Here is a 17331-nt window from a genome sequence, read left to right on the forward strand (position 1 = left end):
GCAGAGGCTACAGACGAGTCTCTGTTCACTGTGAGTGTTTATGGACCCTTTCAAGAGAGTTCCATTATCAGCATCATAACTGGCCCCACAAGACTTCCGTTTTAACATTCCATATGTTATCTTAATGCAGAGGAAGTAGATTGGGGCCCAAATAGAATGTTCAAGCATTGTTTTTGTTTACCTTGTTGAAAGGGAGAGGTGAGGACTAGACGCGCTGTTTCAGAGCAGGATGATTCCTCTCAGCGGCTGCTAATAGAAGTCAGAGACAACGGAGAGCCGGCCCAGTTGACCACCGCTACCATAGCCATACTCTTAGAAGACGGGATTCACAAACCTATTTTAGATATTCAGTAAACATCTTATATATATATATATATGTAGTTCAAAATAACAATTCATTGTCATTTTACTGTTTTTTGTTTTTTTTTTGTTTAATGTGTCCATTTGGGTATATGGAGCTGTCCACTAAAAAGTGCTGAAGTGCTGACATTGTGTTACCATAATGACTTGGATCCAGTGTTTTGTGTGTGTGTGTGTGTGTGTGTGTGCCTGCGTGCGCATGTGTGCCTGTGAAAGAGAGTGAGAAAGATAACTATATACAATATTTATTGAATCAGGCATCAGACCATGGCATCACCACCTCCTTGAAACAGGGGGGACTGGTCAAACTATTTCATTATTTTGTTGCTCCTTTAACTTTTATTTACACATCTTGGAAACAATACTTTACTTAATTATCTGCACCCCATATACACCAGCAGCGGCATGGTGCACACTAGTAAGATCCTGTGTGCAGTTATAGGTTACTTTGTGTGTTGTAAGATCATCTGTTTTATTGTGTTATTATAGTAGAAAATTGTGCTTTGACTCAGTCATGACAGTTACAATGTGTCTACTGTTCCTTTAAATATCAGTACAGCTCACCCTCTCTCCATTGGAGAGATCTCCACCAATTGGATGTTGCATATTGTAAAGAGATCCACTCTTCTCCCCACCTCCCCAGAATCCCCGCAATGAGCAGAGCAGATGAGAGGCTGGGCTGCGCTTGATAATGACATGTAGGATGAGTTAAGAGTCAACTGTATATGAAGTGATATACTCTGCAATGTGCTGAACTCTTCGTGTGGGCTGTGCAGTTTTCTCCACGATGGATGTCGGATGTACAACAAAGCATTTGGAATGGAGCGCACATTGGTTTCTCTTGTTTTCGTTGTTGTGGAATGTAGCAGATGCGCAGACACGTTACTCTGTTCCAGAGGAGTCCAAGAAAGGCTCTGTTGTTGGGAATTTAGCGAAGGACCTGAGCATAAGCTTTTCGGAAATATCGAGTAGTAAACTAAGTATCGCCTCGGAGAATGGTAAGCAGTATTTCAGTGTGGACTTCAAGAAGGGCGATCTGATCGTGAATGAAAGAATAGACAGAGAATCGCTGTGTGGACAAAGCTCGAGTTGTGTTTTGCCAGTGCAAGTGGTGATAGAAGAGCCACTCCAGCTTTACAGGGTGGAGGTGGACATTCAGGACATTAATGATAACTCACCAGAATTTCATTCTAACGAGCACACGCTAAACGTGGCTGAAAACACATTACCAGGATCTAAATTTCCTCTGGAAGTAGCACGCGATGCGGATGTCGGTACAAATGCATTGAAAACATACGTTTTGAGTAAAAATGAATATTTTTCTTTGAATATCATCACGAAAAAAGATGGATCTAAAATTCCCGAATTAGTTCTAGACAAAACAGCCGACAGAGAGAAAGAGCATATGCATAGCCTTATTCTAAAAGCTGTTGATGGAGGTAGCCCTCCCAGATCTGGCACAACTCACATTACCATTAAGGTGCTCGATGTAAACGACAACGCGCCAGTTTTTGAAAAATCGGACTATGAGATCAGGGTCAGTGAAAACGCACCGAATGGAACAAAAGTGTTAACAGTCAGAGCTGTGGATTTAGATGAAGGTATAAACGGTGAGGTGATATATTCGTTTGGCTCGCACACACAAGGAGAGGTTCAGAACAAACTTATCATAGATCCTCAAACGGGAGATATTTTACTGAACGCGCCCTTAGACTATGAGGATGCCAGTTCTTATCAATTTGATGTCAGAGCAACTGATAAGGGAGTGCCGGTTATGGAGGGACACAGTCGAGTGCGTATTGACATTGTTGATGTTAACGACAACGCACCTGAGGTAGTTTTCACCTCCCCTCCTAAACCTGTCAGAGAAGACGCAGCTATAGGAACTGTAATTGCACTGATAAGCACAAAAGACGCAGATGCAGGCGATAATGGAAAAGTCACGGTAAAGATGAGCTCTGACTATCCATTTAAACTGAAGCCTTCATTTTCAGACCATTACGCTTTGGTTACGGATGCTAAATTAGACCGGGAAGAAATGCAGGAATATAGTATAGAACTTATTGCCGTTGACTCGGGTTCCCCTCCTCTTTCCTCAAACGCAAAAGTGAGAGTTAGTATTTTAGACGTTAATGACAATCCACCGTCCTTTACTCAGCCTTCCTATACAGTCTATGTCAAAGAAAACAGTGAACCTGGGAAAATTATAGCTGGTGTTTCCGCAGTTGACCCAGACACGGGAGAGAATGCTATGGTGTCCTACTCAATATTGGACTCAAAAGTGCAAGACGTGACGGCCTCTTCGCATGTTTACATTAACTCGGATAACGGCAGCATTTTCAGCCTGCATTCCTTTGATTATGAGAGGCTGAGCGTGTTTCAGATTCGGGTGCAGGCGTCAGACCAAGGCTCTCCCTCGCTGAGCAGCAATGTTACAGTTCACGTCTTTATTCTTGATGAGAATGACAATGCACCTGCTATCATATACCCGTCTACGGCAATGGGCTCGCTCACTCACCAGAAGATACCCCGCTCAGCTAAAGCAGGTCACCTTGTTACTAAAGTGACAGCTGTGGATGCTGACTCGGGTCACAACGCGTGGATGTCTTACAAGTTGGCAGAGGCTACAGATGAGTCTCTCTTTAGTGTGAATGTTTACACAGGAGAGGTGAGGACTAGACGCGCTGTTTCAGAGGAGGACGACTCCGCTCAGACACTGCTGGTAGAGATTAGAGACAACGGGGTTCCGGCCCAGTCAGCTACTGCTACCGTGTCCATACTGTTAGAGGACGGGACCCACGAGCCCGTGTTAGATCTCCGGCAAAAAGATCCAGAGCCAATCAAGAAAACTGGTAGAATTACTTTTTATTTAATTGTCTCTCTGGCCGCAGTGTCCGTCTTGTCTTTGGTTACATTTTTTATCTTGCTAGTAAGATGTGCGCGGCACAGCACGACTCGTTCCACCTGCTGCATGAGACGCATGGACTCCGATGACTTCCGAGCCAGGAACCTCCAGCTGCAGCTGAACACAGACGGGCCTATTAAATATGTGGAGGTGCTGGGAGGGGACATGTTATCTCATAGCCAGTCCTTCAGGTCCTGTCTCTCTCCCCTGTCGGAGTTCAGTGATTTCACCTTCGTTAAACCCAGCAGCACTCTTGACTTTAAGGACATGATCAGCGTGTTAGATGCGTCTTTGCCTGACAACGCTTGGACTTTTGAGAGTCAACAGGTAATGACAAGTTCAAAAGTTCAAATAAGATAGAATTGGGGCCACTAAAGATGATCATGAGGTGTGGGCTGTTGTGTTACTACATAATTATCCAGTATATTATAAAAGACTGAGCAATTAACTTGTTATTGCAGAAAGAGGTTAATTATTTATTAGGCCTTATTAGCCTACTTATTACCGATTTGAGTGTATCGTCTGCTTAATTTCAGCACTACCATTGTGGACAGCGACGGTTACACGCTGTCTATTCAACTTCACCCTCCTTTCCCATTCTTTCTCTCTCCCTTCCTCTCTCTCTCTCTCTTTCTCTCTCCCTTCCTCTCTCTCTCTCTATCTCTCTTCCACACACACGCGCACACACTTATACTACACTTTTCTACTTCTTCACCATGCACACAACTGATGTGTTGTAATAACCTATTATACCAGTTATGATAGATCTGTTGTATTTTCCTTGTATAACAAAAACCCTCACAGACATCCCTGCATGTATCTTTAACTCAGAGTCGTGCTTCTATTGGCGCAATCCATAATGTGGAGTGCACCAATAGAAAGCTGCTCCGTTCAAAGGGATCTAGTCGCTGCAGCCTCAGCATCCACTCTGTGATGCTTAGAACTGGAATGGAGACAAAGAGGCTACCATCACCACCACTGTGGATCTGTGGCTTTTGCGTCTTTATACAACCCTGTATTCGAATGACCTGGCATAATAGGACATACACGCGTGACTTATAACTGTTTATTTTTCTGTTGAAATGAAACCCAGGAGAGCGGTCTCGGTGTTCGAGCTGGAGAGGATTTGCTTGCTTTGTATTTTTCTGTCATGGAATCTCGTGAGTGGACAGATTCGTTATACAATCCCGGAGGAATCTGCAATGGGGTCTGTTGTTGGAAATATAGGGAAAGACCTGGGCTTGACTTTGGCTGAAATATCAAACCGTAATCTCCGCGTCTCCGCTGAGGCTGGTAAGCAGTATTTCAGGGTGGATGTGGGAAAAGGAGAGCTTGTCGTTAACGATAGAATAGACCGCGAGGGACTGTGTGGGGAAAGCGCTTCTTGCGTGCTTCCTATAGAGGTTATAGCCGAGGCTCCTTTGCAGCTACACCGAGTCGTTGTGGAAATTCAAGACATAAATGATAATGCTCCAAACTTCGAAACAAAAGTATTTGTTCTGTCTATTGCGGAGGTCACGGCATCCGGAACGCGCTTTCCATTGGAGAGTGCGCAGGACCCAGATGTGGGCAGCAACGCATTGCGCTCTTATACTCTTAATAGTAATGAATATTTTTCAGTTAACACAAAGATTCTAAAAGGTGGCAGAAAGTTGCCGGAGCTTGTCATGTCTAAAGCCCTAGACAGAGAAAAGCAGGAGACTCACAAGTTAGTTTTGACCGCTGTCGATGGGGGGAGTCCTGTGAGAACAGGCACAGTCCAAATTACGGTTAAAGTTTTGGACACAAATGACAATGCACCGCAGTTTGATAAACAATCCTATGATATATCTATTTTGGAAAATGTGACATCTGGCACCATTGTTATTGGACTGAAAGCCACGGACTTAGATGAAGGTCCAAATGGAGAAATTCAGTATTTCTTCGGAGACCAAACCCCAGAAACCATATTAGATATTTTTAATTTAAATTCTGAGACAGGGCTGATGACATTAAAGAGAAAGTTGGATTATGAGAGTACTTCATTATATTCAATTGATTTGGTTGCCAAAGACAAAGGTAGTCCAGAAATGAGGGGACATAGCAGTATCCAAATCAGTGTTGTGGACGTAAATGACAATGCACCAGACATCGTACTTAAATCTTTGTCCAGTTCAATGCCCGAAAACTCGCCTGTCGGAACAGTTGTGGGACTTATAAGTGCGCGGGATTTAGACTCGAGTGACAACGGTAAAGTTAGTCTTCGAGTTTTAGGTGATGTACCTTTTACATTAAAGCAGTCTTTTGAGAACCATTATGAATTGGTAACTAGTTCTCTGCTTGACCGTGAAAAGCACATAGAATACAAAGTTGAGATCAGTGCCACAGATTCGGGCTCTCCCCCTCTCACAACCCAGAAATCTTTTGTGTTTAGTATCCAGGACGTTAATGACAACCCCCCTGCTTTCACTCAGCCCATATACACAGTTTATTTGGAAGAAAATTCTGCAGCAGGGAAAATTGTGACTTCAGTCTCTGCTGTTGATCCAGACACGGGGGAGAATGCCAAAGTTTCCTATTCTGTTCTGGACACTAAAGTGAATGATGTGCCGATCTCTTCCTATGTTTACATTAACTCTGATAACGGCAGCATCTATAGCATGCACTCGTTTGACTATGAGAATCTTAAAGCCTTTCATATTCAAGTGCAAGCGTCAGATAACGGCAGTCCATCTCTAAGCAGCAATGTCACTGTCCATGTTTTTATTGTGGATCAAAACGACAATGCGCCCACTGTGATATACCCATCTGGGCCCATGGGCTCGCTCTCTCACCAGAAAATACCCCGCTCAGCTAAATCTGGCCACCTGGTTACTAAGGTGACAGCCGTGGATGCTGACTCGGGTCACAACGCGTGGATGTCTTATAAGTTGGCAGAGGCTACAGATGAGTCTCTGTTCAGTGTGAATGTTTACACAGGAGAAGTGAGGACTAGACGCGCTGTTTCAGAGGAGGACGACTCCGCTCAGACACTGCTGGTAGAGATTAGAGACAACGGGGTTCCGGCCCAGTCCGCTACTGCTACCGTGTCCATACTGTTCGAGGACGGGATCCACGAGCCCGTGTTAGATCTCCGGCAAAAAGACCCAGAGCCAATCAAGAAAAATGGACGAATAGCCTTTTATTTGATTTTGTCTCTGGCCTCCGTGTCAGTGCTATCTTTAGTCACCTGTCTAATCTTAGTGGTGAAATGTGCAAGAAGCGCCAGACGTAGTTCCACCTGCTGCATGAGACGCATGGACTCCGATGATTTCCGAGCCAGGAACCTCCAGCTGCAGCTAAACACAGACGGGCCTATTAAATATGTGGAGGTGCTGGGAGGGGACATGCTATCTCATAGCCAGTCCTTCAGGTCCTGTCTCTCTCCCTTGTCGGAGTTCAGTGATTTCACCCTCGTTAAACCCAGCAGCACTCTTGACTTTAAGGACATGATCAGCGTGTTAGATGCGTCTTTGCCTGACAACGCCTGGACTTTTGAGAGTCAACAGGTGAGACAGTCATATAATAATTACCACATTTCCCCTCACAACTGTAAAACTGTGTAATGAAACCTGACTTCTTCTGTACCAGTTTATACTACTATTTATAATAATTTATAATAGTTTTTTTTTTTTTCAAAACTCACACAAACGTGCACACAAACACACTTGCTTTGAATATTACATTTTGATTATTTATTTATTTTACTATGTTTTATGATTATTTTGACATTGGAAAGATTACTATTTTTTCGTATGAGATCAAAATGCTTCTCACTGGCAAGTAGGCCTACTCTAATAACAGAATGCAACATCTGCAAAATCTGCTGTTTCAACACGCATACTGATTGTCCAGGAATTTTCGCAACATCGCCGTCTTGTGGTAGGATATATGGAAAAAAGAATGGTGGAAATAGCGTTCCCTTTGTGTCCATCATCGCCTCTAAACGGAGTCAGTCTTGTTCCGAGAATAAAAAATAATATAGTACCGTCTTTTGTCTCGAATTACCAGAAATGGAAGTCGATGGACTACAAAAACAACACGTTACTATTTTTTCTCACTTCAAACTCGATTCTTTATTGATAGTGTTTAATATTACGTTATTCTGCTTTCAGTCAATTTCGAGTTTAATGAGTGTTACCTGTTGTTTACAGAAGACTTTTACGTTGCACGCTGAGGCAGAGGGTAATCCATTGGCCTGTGTCTGTGGAAACAGAATAGAAGATAGAAAGAGAGGTCCTCTGCGCTCTCCCTAAATTCTGGAAGAAAGTTTTGCATTGTGAACGCGCAACTCGTGCACTGGCCAATAGGAAGTTCGCCTTTGTGGTGCTGTCTCCGCCCCATAGAGGAGCGGAGAGGCACAGGGCTGCATTCGGAGTTTAGGGAGATGGCTGGGTGAAGTTTTTGCTTTCCCGTTTTAATCCGCGTTTAAGTTCTTGACATAATGAATATGTTCGAAAACTACCGTCTACTTTTCTTGAAACGGATACTAGCCCGGACAAAATGGTAGCCTTGCTTTAACGAGACGATGGATTCGTTACGATAAAGTCAGCATTTTCACTTTTCTTTCCCTGGATCTGCGGACTCTCACAATGGAGAGAAAGTGGAGACGGTCGTCGGAATGGCCGGTCCTCTGGCTCTCCTTTTCGCTGGCGTGCCTCTCTCAGGCTGTCGCGGAGCTGAACTACTCTGTTGCTGAGGAGGTACCACAGGGATCCGTGGTCGGGAACATCGCAAAAGATTTGGGACTGAACACCCAAAGGATTAGTGAGCGAAATCTACGCATCATTTCGGACTCATCGGCTCAATACTTCGAGATAAACTCTGTCAGCGGAGCCTTGGTAATTAAAGAGATAATTGATAGGGAAGTAATGTGTGAATTAAGTTCAACATGTTCTTTACACCTTCAAGTAATTCTCCAGAACCCGTTAGAAATGCACCGCGTTGTAGTGGAAATTCTAGATGTGAATGACAATGCTCCCCAGTTCCCCGCAAGGAATACAACGCTGGACATTTCCGAGGCGGCCGGGCCGGGCACCCGGTTTAGACTTGAGAGTGCGCATGATCCCGATGTGGGCATCAACTCGCTACGGACATATCAACTCGCTTCCAATGACTTTTTCGCGCTGACTGTCGAAACGAAAAGTGACGGGAGTAAATTCCCCGAGCTGGTGTTGGAGAAAGCGCTCGATCGGGAAACGCAAGAAGGGTTCCGCCTCTTGCTCACGGCGGTGGACGGGGGACAACCGGAGAAATCTGGGACCACACTCGTGCACATTAATATTCTGGACGTGAATGACAACGCTCCGGTATTTGACCAGCCAGTCATTAAAGTTAGTTTATTAGAAAACTCTCCTCCAGGGACTTTAGTAACGCAATTAAATGCGACTGACATTGACAGCGGCTTGAACGGTCAGATAACATATCATTTCAGTAAATACACTTCCGATAAGATCCTAAAACTTTTCAGTGTGGATTCTAAAACAGGAGAAATTCTTGTCACCGGGGATATTGACTATGAAATGGCGGATATGTATGACGTCACCCTTCAGGCCAGAGATAGTGGCAACCCTGCCATGGAGGGTTCATGTAATGTCAAAATTGAGGTAGTTGACGTAAATGACAACACCCCGGAGGTGACATTGACCTCTCTAACCAGTTCAATCAGAGAGGATGCTGAGCCAGGCACAGTTATTGCACTAATTAGCGCTAAAGATTTAGACTCTGGTAAAAATGGCAAGATGACACTGAAGGTGGCATCAGGGCTGCCATTCAAACTCATGTCTGTTTTCGGTGAGCATTACAAGCTCGTCACAGACGGTCGCCTGGACAGAGAGACCGTGGCGGAGTACAAGGTGGTTGTCACGGCGACAGACGCGGGTACCCCACCGCTGTCTTCCCACAATGCCTTTGTGGTAGCTTTGTCTGACGTCAACGACAATGCACCAACCTTCTCACAGTCCTCCTACTCAGTGGACATCACTGAGAACAACGCCCCGGGAACGCTCATTGTCACCGTCTCTGCGTTTGACCCAGACTTTGGGGAGAACGCCCGTTTGTTGTACTCCATCCTCGAGTCGCCCGTCCAGGGCACGTCGGTTGCCTCGTACGTCTACATTAACCAGGACAACGGGAATATCGTCACCATGCGATCGCTGGACTATGAGCAGATGAACGCCTTCCAGATCCACGTGCAGGTGCGCGACTCCGGCTCACCACCACGCACCTCCAACGTCACCGTCCATGTCTTCGTCGTCGACCAGAACGACAACCCGCCTGTCATCCTCTACCCCGCCCACAACGCCGAAGAGGGCGTCCAGCTGACTATCCCCAGCTCTGCTCCCGTGGGCCACGTCGTCGGCAAGATCGTGGCCGTGGACCCGGACAGTGGCTATAACGCCTGGCTGTCCTACAGCATCCCGCCCGGGCAGGACGCGGCGCTTTTCAGCATCAACCCGCACTCGGGCCAGCTCTGCACCACGCGCAAACTCGCCGAGGACGACAAGGACGTCATCGGGACCACGTACAGCTTCTCCGTGGTCGTCAAGGACAACGGCGAGTTGGCGCAGCTCTCATCGAGCGTCTCCGTGACGGTCACGGTCGAGGAGGAGGGAGCCGACACAACCTCGGACTCGCACATGATCTCCCGTCGGGGCCCCGACTGGATGACCAACTCCACCCTCTATCTCATCGCAGCTCTGGCTGCGGTCACTGGCGTCTTCCTCATCACCATGGTGGTACTCCTGGTGAGGTGCCTGCAGCACCGGACCGACTCGGACTGCTGCTACCCACGCAAGGGGCTCCGGACCAGGCCCTCCTACCACCAGCGCAACAACAAGGACCTCCACCTCCAGCTGAACACCGACGGGCCCATCAGGTACATGGAGGTGGTGGGGGGGACCCAGGAGCCCTACACGCGCACCTACAGGCCTTGCTACTCCACGCTGTCCAGCCGCAGTGACTTTGTCTTTGTCAAGACGCCCATGCTGAGCCACAATAACACGCTCAACATGACCCTTACGCGGAAACACTTAACAAACTCAGTCAATGAGGTGAGGGTCCTTTTCACTCATCTCGCCCCAGTGAGGTGGCGTCCAAAGCCCACGTGGCCGCCATTTTGTTTTTACTTTGAGTTTACCTCATGCTATGGAGTATATTTTCAGCTGGAGTGAGTTTCTGCTGGTCGTTTTTCCTGGTGTTATCTCCTTCAGATTTTCCTCTCCATTACAGCGTTTTCACCCTGGGATTTGGAGAGTTAACACCACAGGCTGTTTTCTAGAGTACTCTGTCTCTCATTTTTCTGTCTTTCTCTCTGTATTCCCTCTCTCTTCCTCTCTGTTCAGTATCTCTCACAGGAGGCTTCCTCTTGAAGCCTGCTAAAACTGTGTCACGCAGCAAACCCAAGCTGAGCATCTTTTTCATATTTAATCTTAAGGAAGTGGTGCCTGGGATGTTACTGTGTCAGCGGGGCAGCTGTGTTGCAGCAAGCATTGGAGAGGAGAGGGTGAGTTCTGTGAAAGAGGCTACAGGGAATGATAGCAGACAGGGGGGAAAACAGTGAAGGTACAGAGAGCAGAAGGAGAGCTTTTAAGAGATTTGGATGGATGTGATAGGGGGTTGTGGTTCACAGGGAGAAACTGTAGGGCAGATGGCAGAGAGCGAGCGAGAGAGAGAGATACTAGGTCTGGTGTTGGAAGAGGAAGAAAGGAAAGAGAAGGGGGTGGGGAAGGGAAGGATGGACAGACAGAGAGGAGGGAAGTGAGCTGAGGAGGACAGCGGTGGCTGAATAACAGGATTCCAGGGGTCACCCCTGTGACCTCCCACTTCCTGTTGTGCCTTCAGCCAGAGGGGATTGCTTCCATACCTCATGTGAGTCACTGGGCTCCACAGAATGTATGAGAGATGTCTGTGTCATTGTCCCTGTGTGATAGATTGCCCATGTGTGTGTGTGTGTGTGTGTGTGTGTGTGTGTGTGTGTGTGTGTGTGTTCGCTAGTCTCCTTTGGCTGTAGATGATAATGGCATAGACTATGAGGTACCCTCCTGGGGGCAGTTAGAGGTGGTGGACTTCCTGGAGGAGTTATTTAGGGCTTCTGGCGAGTTATGTAGAAGCACAGCTGTGTGGCTGACCCAGAGGTTTGGTCAGGCCCAGGAGACCCAATCTGGACTCTATAACGATATCTTGCATTTCCATCATAGATGCCTAGATGTTGAGGGATAAAGAAGATGGGATTTTCTTTTCTATCTCTCTCTCTCCCTCTCTTTCTCTCTCTCCATCTCTGTTTTTTCTTGCCCCGTCCCTCGTGTTTGCCCTCTGGGAGCCAGCCCATCCCTTGGGTCAGCCGGGTGCCATCTGTCCGCACTTGTGTGACACGTGCGTCTGGTGGAGGGGGGAAAGGGTGCAGGGGTGGGAGAGGGAGTGGGGGCAGGGCAGGGCAGGGCTGGGTGGGCACTAGGAGAGAGGGATGAAAAGTGACCACACGTGAATAGTGATGGTGACAGATGGACCCGGCCTCTAATGGACCCACGACCAACAGGCCAGAACCAGAAAAGAGAAAAAGAGAGAGGGAGGCAGGGAAGAGAGAGGGAGAGAGAGAGAGGGAGAGGAACAGAGAGAGAGGCTAAGCCTTTGCTTGTTCCTGGCAGAGCTGTGTGTTCTCCACAGGGTATCCTGGGCAGCGTGTGTGTGCGTGTGTGTGTGTGTGTGTGTGTGTGTTGGAGATTGGTGTTGTTACTGCGTCAGCTTCTTTTCTGCCTGTTCCCCTGCTTTGTGCTTGCCTCTGCCTCTTCACCCCTCTTCCTTTACTGCTGTCTCAGGAGCAGGAAAGAGACTCTTGATTCCCGCTATGCTGGAATCCCCCTTTCTCTCTCTCTCTCTCACTCCCTCTCTCTTTCTCTCTCTCTCTCTTCCTCACACACACACACACACACACACACACACCACACACACACACACACACACACACACACACACACACACACACACACACACACACACACAAGCCTTTCATCCTAGCTTCAGACACTGTTGCTGTTTCTTTTATTCATAGTCGTTCTTAGTTAGGTGATAGAGGTCTACATTTTCTGTCAGCCATTTTCTTTGTCCTGCTTCCTCCATTGAACAGCAGGATTCTGAGCCATAGGCTTTCAGGGTCAGAGTTGTCTTGAAATGAGAGCGTGTGTGCCAGATTAATGCCCATCTTCGGTCACTGTCGTCCTGCCCTAAGTCCATCCCTAAGCTTTCTTGTTGTGCCCTATATCGTGCTTCACAGATTGTGACAGCTTTTGAATGTGAATAACTCAACTACGCTGTTTGGTTTCTTCTGTTATTTGTTTTTTCTCCCCCTTTGTCCTTTCAGTATCTACAGCAGAGTCCCGTGGTGTGATGATTGGGGAAGCAATCTGGCCTCTCCTTTGTTTCCAGTCGTGTGTTATCAAACAAAAGTCGTATTGCGTGTCACTGGGTTGTCTTTCACTGCACCAGTTGAGAGCAGGACAGAGAAAGAGAGAAAGAAGGAGGGGGGATAGGAGGGAGACACACACACACACACACACACACACATACACACACACACACACACACACACACACAGAGACACACTCACTCAGAATGGAAAACAATGTTAGGTAACGGCGACTTCCTCTTTAGCAGGAACCCAGTGATTGAGGTGGTGCCTCCTCTGGTATTTTCTGTCTCTGAGTGCTGGTGGTGTGCGCAGGCTTTTGCTGTCCTCTCTCCCAGATGTGAGTCCCCCCGCCGGTCGCCCCCTTCCTGGAGCGCTTTTGGCGGGAGGCCGGGGGGGGGGGGGGGGGGGGGGGGGGGTCTGTTTCCTCCATTCATGACGAGCGGCTAAAAAAGCGTGGCAGGTTAACAGGCTATCGATCACTCTGAAGCAGAGCATGTTGGGAGGCACACGGACATACACATGTGTGTGTGTGTGGTTGTGTGTGTGTGTGTGCGTGAGGGGCTAGTGAGATGGAGGCCAGATGTGGTGACTCTGTGTTGATTAGCGCCTGGTTCCCCTCTAGCAGTAGCACTCTGCTTACCTGGAAGTCAGATTTACATGTAGCCAAATCCCCCTCGCCTGTGTGGTGTACTAACTCATAAACAGACCTTGTTCTGAGCTGTGAGCGTAGCGCAATAGCAGACCGCAAACACATCAAGTTTGTTAATGGTTGTGTTTTGGGTCAGCTATTTACAAAGCCAGTATTAAAGCAGCTTTCCTTCTCAGGGTAGAATCACATCCGCCATGAAATAGCTGGGATGAATGATAATTTAGTCAGTTCGCTAATACTTGTCTTTTTTATGGACTGTGGAAGAGCATTATGCTTCAAGTTTTAGGAGATGCAAAGGAATATGTTTTTTTCGTTGTCAGAGGTAAATATTGGGCTTCAGTTGAGAAATGCAGAAAAGCGTCACGGTTTCATGTTCTGTGTGAAAGGGCACGGAGCATGTGCGCTTGGTCTCCCCTGGGCACGCTCAGCTCTGCTCGGTGCAGTTTGCATGCACGTTTTGCATCGGAGGCTGAGGGCTGCCTGTCTCCCTTTATGTGAAGCTGTACCAGACGCGTCAAGAGAAATCCCTGTGTTGAAGCGCTCAAGTGGAGCGTTGGACATGTGTTTGCATATACCCACATACTCATACACCCCCACCCCCCACTTATACACACACTCACACACACACATACACACACCCATCCCACCCCCCCACATCACTACACACACACACACACACACACACACACACACACACAGTAGACATTGTGTTGCCATTGGATACTGCATGACCTTGAGCATGACCTCATGAGTGCGCAGTCCCTCTCACTGACTCACTCAGAGGGATGGAATGTCGGGCCCCTGGAACGTAGCGGAGAAGTATTTATTCCTCTCTCCGCATCCCACCATCGCACCGTCCTCAATCTTCCGCTCCAGACCCAGCCCTAGAGTGAGCGAGCGGAAGTCTCGACAGAAAAAAATTCCCCCCTCTGGTTTCTGTCAGTGTGGAGATGTGTCATTACCTCCACGACCAAGCCTCCCACAAGAATCTTCTCGGGTCTTCGTCGACATTTTGTATGTACTCGGTGTTATCGTGAGGGCAAAGAGAGAGGGGAGAGAGAGTCATTAGTATGGCAACATCAAGACTGTGGGGTTGTGTTCACAAGTTGCTGTTTATAACCTGAAATTCCTCTCAGCAGATGTAACCTCGAGCAGCGAGCCTCAGCACACTCACAGACTCCGGCGTATCAGAGCAGAACTTCTAGCATGCAGCTGCTCGTGACCGGAAACCACCAAATCTCTCCTGAGGTGTCACTGTCAGCCCATAGAAACGAGTGACCGGTTCAGATCAAAGACAACAGGAAGTATAGGATTACAAGAATCAGAAGAGTTGACGCCTGGCATATGTTGTGTTCCATGAAATCCCATCATGCTACTCTATATGGGTTGTTTTGGTTTGTACATAGTCTGGGTCTTTGTCTGTCATCTGGTACTGTAGCTTGTTGGCAGTAGAGATCGTAATAATAGGTTTAGCTGATCTTGTATGCTGCTGTAATGCGGATATTTTGGAATGTCCTACTTTAGTAGGGATAGTGTATGCCTCTCTCTCTCTCTCTCTCTCTCTCTCTCTTGCTCTCTCGCTCTCTCTCTCTCTCTGTGATGCATTAACACAGATATTTACTGTGTGTGCGTGTGTTTAAGTTTGTTGCTCTGTAAGAGTAAAAGGAGATGTGATTTATGTTGCGATGCACCCATGTGTGTCACCTACAGCAAAGCCTTTTCAATAATTCAGCTCCCCCAGAGCAGTCAACTGCACCCCTCCAAACACACACACACAGACACACACAAAAGCACACACACACACACACACACACACACACACACATACACACACACACACACACACACACACACTTTGTCTCTCAAGGGAGCTGTTCCCGCGATTAGGATGCCGAACTGGCCCCGTGCCAAGAGTCCATTCAGCACCTCAGTGCTCAGCCAAAAAGAGAGGGGCAGAGAGAGAGAGAGATCTTTCTATCTATCTAGAAATCCACCACTTCTATCTCTTTCGCATTCTTCCAACTTAAGTAAACTGTATGATGATATACGAGTGATAGTTTCCAAACAGCTTGCTATAAAATAGTTTTTTTGTTTATATTTTCCAGCGTTTTTGGAACTAGTGTGGGTAAACACAATCCCATCTTTGTTCACGAACGCTGTATCACACAGTCTTTCAATTAGTGCCGGCGGTCATTTTGTCGTCGTATCGAGGGGGGGAAACAAGTGGCGATTGTGTGCTTGCCGGCAGAGCCCCAGCCGACTGTCCTGCTCTCGTCTGGTGGGCAAACGGCTCATCTGCCTTATCGGTTTAAAATCACGGGGTTAAGTGCTGGAGATGGGACGCCTGTGTGCCCTTTTATGTGTAGTGTGAAGAGAGAGAGAGAGAGATAGAGACAACAGTCTGTCTGTAGAAGCTCTGTTCCTGTTGCTTTTGGAACGTTCCATGTTCTGGATGGTTCCCCTTGTGTAGTTGTTTTATTTCTTCTCGTTTCTGTCTCTTCTGGGAAGTAATGTATGTCTGATCACACAGCAGTACACAAACACAATTCCGCACCCCTTCCCTTCTCTTCTCTTCTCTTCTCTTCTCGTATCTTCTCTTCCCGTCAAAACATGTCATCGGATTTCGATTTGCCTGATATTCTTTTTCTTGTTGTCCTCATTAAAAACTTTTGTCTGCAGCGCAAGTTGCTCTCCGTCCCTCCGAGAGATTTCATGCTCGGTGGATTACGGAGAGAGAGGGGAAAAAAAGAAAAGAACATGGCCACCAGAGCTGAGAGGATGTATGCAGGCCATCTTAACCCCTTCCTTCCTTTGTCCTCCAGACAGCACAGCTGGGCCCTTGGACGGGGGCCTGGATGGGACATAAAGACTCTAAAGAGCCCCCTTTGTGGGTTGTGGAAATGCACACATCCTTACGCACACTCATACTCAATGTGTTCTCCTCTTTTTCTCTCATTTCAGCAAAAGCCTCCTAACCAGGACTGGCGTTTCAACCAGAACCAGAGACCGGGACCTAGTGGGTAAGTGTCCTCATCTCTTCCTTCTCCCCCTGTGTCCTTCTACTGCATACAGACCTATTCTCAGCCAACAACAAGAAGCTTCACATAACATAACAGCCCAAAGGGTTTCTGCAACAACACTGAGGTCTATATCTCATCTATAAGTTACACAAAGGGAGACATGACCTGCACTTAATACTCAGCTGAAAATAGCTTATAAGGAACAGGGAGTGGATGAAGGAGGGGCTATGAGCTAGCTGCTTTGTGTGGTATACAGGCTGTGGTGTGTGTGTGTGTGTGTGTGTGTGTGTGTGTGTGTGTGTGTGTGTGTGTGTGTGTGTGTTGTGTTTGCATGACAGCCGGCCTCCTGCAGTGTGCGCAACGCCTTGCTCCGCTCAGCAGGCGAGGAGGAGACGCTAGATTGCAGTGCCATGGGGCTCTTCCACACTCTTTCTCTCTCTCTCTCTCTCTCTCTCTCTCTCTCTTTCTCTCGCTCTCTTTTCCTCTCTCTCTCTCTCTCCATCCCTTGCTCACCGTTCTGTCAGTGCAGATAGCATCGTAGTGACGCAGGACACAAAGCAAAGGCTTACAGATTTAATTCTAACACTGCAAACTTTTGCATACACCCACACACACACAGACACACACACACACACACACAAACACACACAACACACACACACACACACAGACACAGACACACACACACATTCTCTCTCCTCTCTTGTCCTCTTTTTCTCCCTCTTTCTCTCGTCGACGGCCTCTGCATTCCTCTACCTTCAAATGGATGTGTGAAAGGAAAAAAAAACACGCAACAGTACTGTGTGTCAAGGTCTGTTGGAAGGCCACAGCGGAATCTAAACAAACTGTTCCAGTTCGAGGCTAAAAGAAGAGGGGAACAGAGAGAGAGAGAGAAGGGAACAGAGAGAAGGGATCGAATCAAAACAAAGCATACGTAACGATGAAATAACAACAGCCCTCCAGCTCCAATCTT

General features: G+C 47.4%; 1 protein-coding gene and 1 long non-coding RNA gene across 43 annotated transcripts in view; one reads left to right on the forward strand and one right to left on the reverse strand.

Annotated features, from left to right (window-relative positions):
- Window positions 1–17331, forward strand: part of pcdh2g28 (protocadherin 2 gamma 28) — a 197058-nt gene that overhangs the window by 170409 nt on the left and 9318 nt on the right. For 36 of the 42 annotated variants that reach the window (XM_042073680.1, XM_042073701.1, XM_042073682.1 and 33 more), the window contains one exon: window positions 16300–16358. In XM_042073680.1, the coding sequence (XP_041929614.1) occupies window positions 16300–16358 (59 nt within the window). Of the gene's footprint in view, window positions 1–1037; window positions 3593–4918; window positions 6793–7502; window positions 10336–16299; window positions 16359–17331 lie in introns of those variants that run through there. The other 6 variants (XM_042073674.1, XM_042073705.1, XM_042073712.1 and 3 more) reach the window with 5 other exon arrangements.
- LOC121693932 lies at window positions 11884–17316 on the reverse strand. The gene is made up of 3 exons (XR_006025623.1): window positions 17238–17316; window positions 16104–16108; window positions 11884–11903 (listed from the first exon to the last, which is right to left on the reverse strand). It is a non-coding gene; the product is annotated as an uncharacterized LOC121693932 (long non-coding RNA).

The sequence above is a fragment of the Alosa sapidissima genome, chromosome 20, assembly GCF_018492685.1.
Source record: "Alosa sapidissima isolate fAloSap1 chromosome 20, fAloSap1.pri, whole genome shotgun sequence".
Lineage (NCBI taxonomy): Eukaryota > Metazoa > Chordata > Actinopteri > Clupeiformes > Clupeidae > Alosa > Alosa sapidissima.